This window comes from Pezoporus flaviventris, unplaced genomic scaffold (assembly GCF_033815535.1).
Source record: "Pezoporus flaviventris isolate CSIRO_AGI_PZ_B2104156 unplaced genomic scaffold, CSIRO_AGI_Pfla_v1 ptg000002l, whole genome shotgun sequence".
NCBI lineage: Eukaryota > Metazoa > Chordata > Aves > Psittaciformes > Psittacidae > Pezoporus > Pezoporus flaviventris.
This window is the reverse complement of record NW_026892550.1, coordinates 10,984,155-10,995,857: the sequence shown is the minus strand read 5'-3', so window position 1 is coordinate 10,995,857 and position 11,703 is coordinate 10,984,155. Positions and strand designations below refer to the sequence as shown.

Here is an 11,703-nt window from a genome sequence, read left to right as displayed (position 1 = left end):
GAATAGCCTCAAAGCCCCAGGAGTGAAATACAGCTCTGTATTCACTTCATAGCCATCTGTTATTATTAAAATATGCTGGAAGTTTTAAAGTAAGACATCACGATGAGATGCTGGAAAATGGTTTTCTAGATGGTACCTGATTGCGGGACCAGGCAAAAATTATAATACATTGCTACTAAACATTAGTTTTATTTACTGTGTCACATCAAAGACATGCTTGCAATAATGATTACCCCTTTTTTTTTCCCAATGCAATATTCTTTTTCATTCTAATTCTTCATTCTGAGCAGTTTATGTACTTGTAACATAACTATAGCCTGCATTAGGGAGGAGTGAAAAGCATACAGTTCAAAGCCATTATGGCTCTCTCTGCTCTGTGGTACAGAGCCTAGCTTGTGTGAGTTGTTGTAGCTTTATTAAGGTCAACGTTCCAGCAAGCAGAAGAGCAGCTGATGCTCCTGTGGTTTTAATCTGAACGCACTCATGATTTCCTTCTCATCTGCCTTCCCTCACATACTAAACATTTATATTTCAGAATTGCATGCTTAAAATTTCAGCTTTTAATTCACATGCAAACACTTAAAAGTTTTTATTTTTAAGGTGTTTATGCCATCTCTGGCCCCTGGGAAAGCAAGAAAGGAATCCTGGCTGGGAGAGCAAAACTTTAGCAGGCATCAATCCTTAAGCTTTTAGCACAGAATTGGAATTTCTTGATTTTTTTTGCAGCTCCCCTTACTACATGCAACATCACTATAGTGCTATTCTTAGAAGATATTTCAGGACAAATTGCTGAAAAAAAAATGAAACTGGTGACAAGAGGTTGCTAATCACTCAAAGGAATTAATAAATCAGGCAAGGCAGACCTCACCCTTTTCCTTTATAACAGTACTCTGGCCAAGTGCCTCAAGCACACCCAAGTATCCATGAGCATCTGTCAAGCCACTGTAATTGTGTGGAAAGAACTGGGGGCTGAAATGAAGACAATCAGTAGAACTGTGAATCCAGTTGTTGATGGGTGATGTGGGGAGATGGGATTGTGGAGCATGTTTAATCAAATCTAGGAGTGGAGTTTGAGACTAAAGTAACACAACTCTGCCAAGGTGTTTGGCATCAGATGAAGGATGATGCTGCTATGAACAAAGACCTTATGTTTGTTTGGGGCTATATTAAAACTAGTACTAGAACTGGAGTTAGTGTAAAGCTTTCAGAGAGTAAGAACTGAAAAGATGGTTGTGTTGCTGAATGCCAGTGCTACCCCCAGGGCCAGCAAATGCGTGTTATTGAAGGTTGCTTTACAGATGGATATGTTTTGTTGAGACACAATAACATCTGGGGCAAAGGTGAAGGAATAAGATGAGCATGATCTGAATTTAATATGTTCATGGATTTGATTGGACTGGTAGTTAGGATGAGAACCACCCTGAGGGATGCAGAGCCAGAAGTCAAGGGAGATGCTGGAACCACTAGGGAAGGGGCTTTGCCAGCCAAAGCTCATCATACCACTCCAGTGGGACAAGCATGGTACCCAGGGGTGGTACCCAAGGCCAAGCTGGGAAGTCAGCTTGCTGGTCAGGGTTACAATCATGTCTGATGAGGGCAATCAGGGTCAGACACAGCCCAGTGGTTCCTGGACAGGTTCAAAGTCAGGCTGGGAAGTCCTTTTGTGAAAGAGTGTCTGAATCAACAGGGTTCATGGCCAGACATGGGCATGACTGTGGCTGAGCTGGAGACTGAAATGTCTATAACATTGTCCATTGGGTAGGGTCTGACAGTCCCCAGGTTAGCTGAAAAGGGGATCTTGGGCCATAGGCAGGGGTGGGGAAAGGCCCCAGGTGAGGCTGGTCAGGGCCATTAAAACCTATTAGTGTCCTTGAGGTCTTGACAGTAGAGATGGTGAGTTACAAGAGTCCCTGAGCTATCTTTAGGGTTCAGAACTTGGACTGAGGCTCAAGACCAAAACTCCATGAAATCAGGATGTGGGCAGCAGCAGCATGAGTATGTCTGTGGAAGATTTCACCAAAATATAGTTAAGTTCCACTCAGGGAATAAGTGGTTAGTAAAAGGCATGGCTCTCACCTGGTTAGTCAACATCAGAGGATCTGCTAATCTAGCTGGCCCTGCCCAACCAAAACTTTTACATACAGTAGAATCCCTGTAGTGCACATAAAGAATATGCTGTGGACATACTGGGCACAGATGGGGTTATGCATGCCTTGGGCAGAGGCAAACCCATCTGTGGATTGCCTTCCTCAAGGACATGGGTGCACTTGGTGAGTAATGTGGAAGGATTAGGAAGTCTGATGTGTACCTCAAAGGGATTTGATTTTGGATGAGAATAGCCACTGATTTGAATTGTATGTTTATTGCTGTATGATAAAATATGTCATCACTACTATAGTTGCTGCATGTCATATCAATGGTATTACAGTAAGGGTGAGAATTTACCAGATTAATGAAAAATGAATTCTGATGAAACTGAGCAAAGTACACCAGTGATAGAACTGAAAAAAACATAGCAGTGATGGAAGCAGAACTGGCTTCAACAGTGTTTAGTATATTAATTCATGTTAGTAAAATAAAATAATTTTCTTGCAGCACATGCTCATATTTGGCAGCCTTTTGGCTGCCAAAGGGCTCCTTCTTCTTTTGGTAGTATCCTGATGATGCTCCTGGTGACATCTACAGAGAAAAGCACAAGACTTTTGCAGCCCTCTGTCTGCAATGTGAAATGTCTATTGCTGTCAAAAGAGAATATCTCTGTGGCTATCACTGACACCTTGACAGGAGGAAGGAAAAATAAAAAGTATTGACGCACATGAATACAAATGCAAAATTAAACCACCTCAGAATAGTTTTTAGTAACAGAAAGTAATTCTTTTGACAAAATGTATACACATGCAGAACAAGGCACAGAGTTTGTGGAATGGTTCTGCAGTGCTGGTCATGAGGATAAATGTTACTTTCTTTTTAATTCTCCTGGACTTCTTCTAGGTTCTGTTTCATATTCTTATGAAGGAAAGAATACAAAAAAATGGTCATTTTGGATGTATAGATGTTATTGAATAAAGCCTTATTTGTTGTAAGTTGATTGAGTTTTACTTTAAAATATAGCAAAACTCTTCACAGGTTTCACCCAAGATACTGCTGAAGTATCTTCTCCCCTGCAGTGGAGCCTACCAGTTCTCATCTGACTGCCATAAGCATTTATTTGCAGATATTTTGGATACGCTTCCTTGATATTTAACCTTGTGTTGTTCAATTTGGCTGTGGAGGTTGGAGTTTGGTTTCACTAGGCAGGATATCTCAGTACAGCAGACATTTGGGATAGCATTTTTTAAAGTGTCATGTTATGGCTATATGGTGAATCCCCATTTCAATTTGCTGTGTTCCTTTATTTAGCCAGAATGTATATCATATGCAATAGCATGAGCATATGAGAGTATTCTGAAGTATGCTAGAATGAGGACATGCAGTAATGTAACTGCTATTGAAAACGGCAAGTTGGAAAAGCATTTTCTGTTTTTTGACAGATCCCTATTGCAAAGAAAGATATTATAGGAATCTGATCAAAACTCTCTTGATATCAGTAGGGATTTTCCCATAAACTTATTTAGCTGTAGGTCATTCATTGGATTATGAATGAGCTTGCTGATGAAATGATGTAATATTAATGACTCTGCCATTAGTGCAGAAATAGCAGAGGTGAAGGAGATGTTTTGAGAAGGTTATGCCATTAAGTCAGCACTATTGATTTTTACCAAGTAGCCTAACAACTGTGCTCTCCCCAGATATGAAAACACAATGTTTGGTCTCTGCTCCCCTAAGCAATGTCTAACAGCAACTAAAGTTGCTACAACATGCAAGAAATAAACACAGAAATAAAAAATAAACAATTGAGAATAACTGGAAGAAATTAACTAGTCCAGCGGGGAGCCAAGCCCCATTCCTGGTTTGATTCCAAAACTACTTCATGCAGACAGGATGGGTACAGAAACTTAGAGATTTTATCCCCTTCAAATCTCCATTCATCACAGACAAACCTGACCTAACCAGTTTGTGCTGATCCAGAGTGTCCAGTTATTAACAGAACAGTTTGTTTGTTTGTAGTTCCTGGACTCTGCTTCTGCTTCTGTTGAATGCCTTTCAAGGAGAGAACTGGGACAAGGGGTAAAGATCAGGCTGCAACTGAAGGTGATGATTTAAGCATTTTTTCCTAAAAGGAACTTTGTGCCACTTGTGAAATGTGTCTGGTTTTTATCTTTGCCAGCTGCCAAAACCAGGCACTTACAAAAGCTTCAGAAACAGCAAGCTCTATTCCCCCCAGTCCCTCACCTTTTGTAAGCTTTTCATGTAGACATCTAACACTTCACCTACATATGTGTCTGTAGCTGTCAGGCAGCATGAAGTGAAATCCCAGGCAGACTGGGCAGCTGGCAGGGCAGAGCCAGTATCCAGCCATGACTTCTGAAGGGTTTACACCCTGCAGAGTGGGGCACAACTGTTGATGAGTGGTCAAAGGCAAGAAGAGGATTAATCAGGAACAGACACAGATGGCAATCTAGGCCTGATCAAGAACATGAGTTTCTTATATTAAGTTGGATAATTGAAAAAGAGAGAGGAAAAGAGAGGAAAAAAATCTCTAAAATGGAGGTTGGTTTGTTGTTGGTTTTTTAACTTTCAGAGGCACTTAGGCAGAATGAGAGAAAAGCCAGTCCTCAAACATGAACGCCTACAATGGCAAGTTAATTGAAACATGTAATTTATATGTCAGGAGTGATATGAATGTTGGAATAAGCAAACATAACCTATACAGCAAAGCCCCTTCTCTTTCCCCCAAACTGTAGCACTTCTTACATTTGATTGTTCCGTGTGAGTTCTACAGATTGCTATATCAATACATAAAATATTTTGTGAAAATTACAGGTAATAGATACCATTTTCCAGTCAGATCCTTACAGAAGCCACTGGTTTATTGTCTGCTGTCCTCCATGGAGAACTTTGTGTTTAGGAAATGCTGATGGCTGTTTTTCTAACAAAACTCAAAAAAGGTGATATAGGGTTTTTTTAATCATCAAATTAATTATTTTTATTTGCTGATGATCCAAAAACTCCAAAAAGATGCATAAAAATGAAAGAACCGGCTATGCAGGTACTTGCTTGCTTTCATTTTCACTTGGAAGAATGACTGCTATGCTTTCCTCTAAATACTGCAAGGAAATTGCTCCTGTGAGAATACTTGGAGCAATCATTTTCATCCACCTATAAACTGGATTTCATTGGCAACCTGTAACTACAGTGTAATGCTGTTGGTTTCACAGATACTAAGGATGTGAATATAGGTTTACAGTGCAGTAGCTGTAAAATGGAGTGCTTCAATGTACACTGCTCTTTTCTCTAGACATATTTCTTTCCTACCTTGAGCAGGGTAATTTTATTCTCCCTGGATACTAAGAGCCATATTTTAGGTTAGATTCTATGACTGGGAGGGAGGGATCAAGCACTTACATTATTATATTTATATGCAGATTACACCACCTTGACTCAGAGTGAAATTAAATTAAAAAGCTGCTTACCTATTAGCTCCTTCCCCACAGCAGACAGCAAGGAAGGACAGAAATGGACTTTTCTTTGAGTTCTATCTCATCATTTGCCTGTCATGCACTATAGGTCTGCTCAAGTTGTTTTAAGATTTGCTGTTATACAGAAGCAGCAAACCATCAGCATAACAGGAAAAAGGAGGGAATTTTGATTCAGGCACTTAACTCTGAACCAAATATCTTCTGAAACAGCAGGTCTGCCTAGGGCTAAGGGGAAGGTTGCCAGACTCTGATATGTGTAGAAAGAGCATACACCCTGGGTGTAATAACACCACCCTGGGCAGTGTTGGGTTGCACAGCACCTCCCCAAATTCTCTGGCAAGTAGCTGTAGCCAGCACAGCATCCTCCGAGATATCATTTGTCTGCCTTCTTAACTGCTACCAGGATGTTGCTAATCTGTGGAAGAGAAGGGAGATATCAAACCTTCAGCTCTGACCGCTGAGACTGAGGTACCTCAGTATTCTTTAGGTAAGTGGAGAAAGAAGGCTTTAGCTCCCTTTTTCACACCAAGCAGTTCTCAAAAGGTCTGATAAAAGGTAAACCTGAGATTTCAAGCACTAGTGAGAGAAGCAAGAAGTGGAATGTTTTTCCCTATGACTTCCCTGAGTAAATATGGGGTTTGCACTCTTCATTACAAAATGCAAGGGCAGACATAAGCAATGTATCCTGAAGTGTGGACTTAAAAAGACAGTAAAAATAGCTTGGCAGGTAACAACATGGAACAAGTCTGAAAACTGTACTGCTTAAAAGAGAGAGGCAGCAGTAAAATTAATTTAAATTATATAGAGATGAACATTCTGAAGGACGCACATTGCAGGCAGAACTATCTTTAGATGGAATGTTTTCCAATTTTGAATGTCCTCTGAAAGTGTTTGCGTTAGCAGAATCTTCGTGAAAAACTAACCCACAATCTTTTCCCATTCACATCTCTGCTCTTTATTCCAGGAGAAACTCTCAGCCATTTAGATATGAAAAATCCCAAGGGGTTGCACAGAATCCAAGCAATGTAAAAATGAAAATAGTTGCAGGGATGCAACCCTAAACCTCCACAAAGTGTTAAATTCATCCCTGGACCAAACTGAGATAAGGCATTGTAATTGAATGACTCCCACTTCTATGGTCACAAACCCGTGTTTCAAGAGCCACTTTTTATTGTTACTTTATTACTATAAGCCATTTTACATACATACTCACTTTAGTATTTAGCTGCTTGGACTGAAAGATGTGGAAGTCCTATATGATAGATTTCGTTCATTTGTGGTTTTCCTCATCTTCTCATAGAATATACTATTTCAGGTGAGTTCAGCAAAATTTGCTGAGACCAGTTTTATTCACACTTAAAAATCATTTCTATTTCAGTTCACCATTTGCCTAATCTCCCTGCTACTGTGCCATGGCAGAGCTGCTATTGTAGATAAGAAGGGACTTGGCATAAACATGCATAGTAATATCAACAATAACCATGGGTCCCAAAGCCTTCCACTAGCATTCTTTCCAGTGTCAAATGTCTATGGTTACCTTTTGGGTACCCGCAGCCCCTGTCTCTCCTAACAGCATCTCTTCTGCCAGCAAGTCACTGCCTGACAATTTATTAGTAGTTCAAACTACATGAACTACAAACTACATGCTTAAACAAGTACATATTATTAATGAAGCTGCATGGTACTACCTTGTGCAATGTATACTACTAAGGAGACATACAGGAAGGGTTAGGCAAGGAGAAGGCAGGCTCATGATTCATATTATTTTATTCAAGGGCAAAACTTTCATGCCACACCTCCCTGAGGAATCTTTGCAATGTGATTCAGGTTATATTGCAGCATTTCACAGAAACATATCATAGAATGGTTTGGGTTGGAAGTAACCTTAAAGATCATCTAGTTTCTATCCCCCTGCCATGGGCAGGGATGCCTCGCACTAGACCAGTTTGCTCAAAGCCCCATTCAACCTAGCCTTGAACCACAGCTTCTCTGGGCAACCTGTTCCAGTGTCTCACCACCCTCACAATGAAGAATTTTTTCCTAATATCTAATCTAAATCTACTGTCTTTCAGCAGCCTGATTTTTCTATCAGACTGCAAGTAGATCTCTTCATCACAGCACATCTTGTGACTGACCCCATTCTCCTGTTTAGCCTGGAGAAGAAATGACTAACATGGGATCTTATCAGTGCATACAAATATCTTAATGGCCACTGTCAAGAGGACGGGGCCAGACTTTTTTCAGTGGTGCCCAGTAACAAGATAAGGAGCAACAGGCACAAACTGAAACACAGGAAGTTCCATCTGAATATGAAGAATTTTACTGTGAGGGTGGCAGAGCTATGGAACAGGCAGCCCAGAGCGGTTGTGGCATCTCCCACTCTTAAGATACTCAAAACTCACCTGGACATGATCCTGTGCAACCTGTTACAGGTGAACCTGCTTTGGGAGAGGGGGTTAGACTAGGTCCCTTCCAACCCCAGCCACTCACTCTGTGTTTCTGTGATTCTTGTCAGCCAACACCCTCAAGTCTCTTCTTGATTCTTATCTCAACCTATTCTCCACCTAGCCTCTGTCTGTGCTTGGGATTGCCCTGACCCATACACAGGACCTTGCATTTGACTTGAAGTGCCCCAAAACCACCGTGCTGCTGTGTGAACGTTTTGTCTTATTCCATAGGAGCTGTGGGAAGAAACCTGTGCCAAATACCAGACCTTTTCCAGGCATTTCTCTGCACAGCATGGTGTCACGCACAATAACAAAAAACAAATCTCAGTTTTGCAATAGTAATGGCTTAGAAGGCACAGTCTCTGTTTGCAATTAAGGTTGAGTAAAATATTTTCTTCTTCTACAAGATAATGCCTTAGTATAGTGCCATCCTTTTCTCAGCCACAATCACTTTTCACTTTTTCATCTCTCCCATCCAGTGCAAAGTCACCTGGCTAGGATTCATTACAGCAATTCCCAACAAGATACACATAAAAGTGCATTCTGTGTACCCTAACTGTCACCCTAAATACTTGCATTAACCAGTACTAGAAAAGTGGGATTCATAAGACGTTTGCCAAGGGACCCATTTCCCTGATAAAGCTACTTTTAATACTTTTTTAACAATTTGCTTATTAATGCAGTTTGGCACTAAGGAAATGTCTGTATTCAACATTCCTAAAAACTGCTTTTAACCAGTACAATAATTAATTAATGTTCACTGTATTTGTGTTTCTGTGGGGTTATCTGAACTGATATTATGCTGATTGGTTGATGTATTTATACATATAATTTCAAAGGTTGCCAGGGAAACCAAGAGCACTCCTTTTTCTAAAGAAAATAATTCCGATTAATTGTGCCAGTCATCATTTTTTAAACGTTTTGCAAGTGATCAGTAACATAATTATTCTAGGAGAATATAGCCTTTAATATTTATTATTACATTCCTAACACTTTAGGTAAAAAAGATTCCTAGATGACATACTTGGAGCACCACAGCAGTAGTAGTTTAAATACATTAATCATATGCACATCTGTTTTATGGGTTTTTTTTCTAATGTCACAACATTAAATATGTTGCTCCTGTGGATGATCTTACTACTGATTCATAAAACTGACCTTTAAAAATTAAAAGCAGAAAAAAAACCTCCATTTTAGGGCAATATCTGGAACATATTTCTGAAAAGTGGTTAGGCCCTTAGCTCCGACCCAGGCGATGTTTGTAAGCCTGCGTCAAAACTATGATCCTGAAACCCCCGTCACAGCTGAAAGGTCAAATGACTCTTCCCTCCCTTCCCTTTGGCTCTGCCTGCCTGTGTGCTTGTAGCAGGCTGACCCTGGCTGGCAGCAAAGCCCTACACAGCGCCTTGCTCACTGTAACCCATGTGCCCCGGAGATGGAAGAGTAAAAGTGAGAAAACATGGGCCAAGATAACTACAGTTATAGGTAAAGCAAAAGCAGATCAACGGAGGGGATTACTCCCCTCTGCTCAGCTCTTGTAATACCCTACCTGCAGCACCACTGTCAGCACTGGGGCCCCCAACACAAGAGGGATGTGGACCTGTTCGTGTGAGTCCAGAGGAGGCACAAAGATGACCAGAGGCTGGAGCACCTGTCCTGTGCAGACAGGCTGAGAGAGTTGGGCTTGTTCAGTCTGGAGAAGAGAAGACTCAGGGGAGACCTTAGAGCAGCTTCCAGTGCCTAAAGGGGCTGACAAGAAATCTGGAGAGGCACTTTTCACAAGGGTATGTAGTGAGTACAAGAGGGAATGGTTTTAAGATGATTTAGATCAGATACTAGGAAGAAATCGCAAAAATACATAACCACAAAACCAGGTAATCTCAACAATATTTAACCAATAAGGAACTGCTTGGGAATATTTTGGGTCAAATTATGCCATTTACAGTCTCTCATGAAGAAGGATTTGACACATGAATATGGCAGGGCTTTGGAATGTAGTAATTGATTGAACAAAATGTCAGGCAGTATTTAACTGTTTGACATAAAGAACTGCAGTCAGAGGAGAGCTATTTGATACAATAGCTACTTTTGTTATTTCACTGTTGAAAAGGAAGTAAAGAGAGAGAACAAAGATAAGAAAAAATGGGCTTTTCTATCTGTTAACGATCTGTACTTCAGCTACTGACTTAGATACCTTTTATTCCTGGCAAGTAAAATTTACCCTAGTAATAATCCCCTTAAATGCTGTGAAGTAAATCAGCTTTCAAATGAAGTGTCTCACAATATACCTCATCATTTCATGACTCTTGGAAATCTTACGATTTTTGAAACAGAAACTTTTAGACACCCAATTCATCATAAATTAATCATAATTTATTGCAACAGAACCGATCAAGATGAACTGACATTAATGTAAATGTCATTTCTGTAGGTGCTCCATTACAATTTGTCTGCAGTTAAATGTTAGTCAATCATCACTTAAAATGAAGCCTACCCTTGATTTCTCTCCCCAGTATATCTTCTGGCCACACATAATGTAACTTGAATCCTGAGCTGAATGGGTATTGCTGCGCTGTCTGTGCCACTGAACTGCACTGTCATGGGCACACAGTTTAGAGTTTTGTATCTGGTGAGTCTGGATTGAATATAATAAAAGTTATACAACATAGCCAGTTACGTGAAATTCCACATTCCCCTTAAGTTCATAGACGTGAAAGTGTGTTAAATTGCTCAGAAAAAAAACCCACCTTTGTGCAGAAGGGAGCAGTCTTGCTGTAACATTGACCAGCTTTGGCCCAATAATTAGATATGGGGATTTTAAAAATGGCATAGCTGTATTTTAAAGAAAAAATGGTGAGACTTTTTGTAATCTCTTTAGGCAAGGTAGGGATTTTATTAACATAAATCACCCAAAAGGTCCCAAAAGTCCTCACAGTCTGAACCCATGATAAGTTCCTGATAAATCCTGTACTTCTGAGCCATTTGTGCTGCTGGTTACCAGTAACACATATGTAGTTCTAAAGGACTCATGGAGACAGCCAGCAACAGAGGTATTGTGCAGCATCTCACACACGGACAAAAAACAGACTAAACAGACTAAAACAGTTCTCTGCTGCAGACAGGGCAGAACCTGCAGATGGTCACTCTTCAGGTGTGTGTTGGAAAATTTGCCACCATAAGTGTCAGGGAGGAGGAATGCAGTAAATTCAAAGACACAAAAAAATCATGTTCACCGCATGTATAATATTCATATGCAATAGATTTTTGCGTTTGTAACATACGCTGCATTAGAGGGTGTTGCAGAAACAGTTTTGCAAAGAAAAATTCTTTTAAGGGACAAAAAAAAATAATAAGCATAGAGATGGCAGAAATCAGTTACCTGTTTGTATTCCAGATGCTCCAGAGAGATAATTCAGCAGTACAGATTTAACCATTTAACCAAAATTCTCTATGGTTATAGCAAGTCTATAACCATATATAGACTGAGTATTCCTCTCTCACTAACTCCACAGCTGAAACTCTCACTAACTCCACAGCTGAAAATAAAACCATATCTTCCCATTCTTCTAAAATCTGCATCTTTGCATTTGTGCCTTTTAGCATTTCTACATTGACAGAAAAATTAATTATTAATGTGCACATTCAAATATTGATTGAAGTGGGAGGTTGTTGTTGTG

General features: G+C 40.1%; 1 protein-coding gene across 1 annotated transcript in view; it reads left to right on the top strand.

The window, feature by feature from the left end:
* The first annotated feature begins 5,143 nt into the window (after window positions 1-5,143).
* Window positions 5,144-11,703, top strand: part of CLNK (cytokine dependent hematopoietic cell linker) — a 39,443-nt gene continuing 32,883 nt past the window's right edge. The window contains exon 1 of the mRNA XM_061445186.1: window positions 5,144-5,149. Coding sequence (XP_061301170.1) covers window positions 5,144-5,149 — 6 coding nt within the window. The remainder of the gene's footprint in view (window positions 5,150-11,703) is intronic.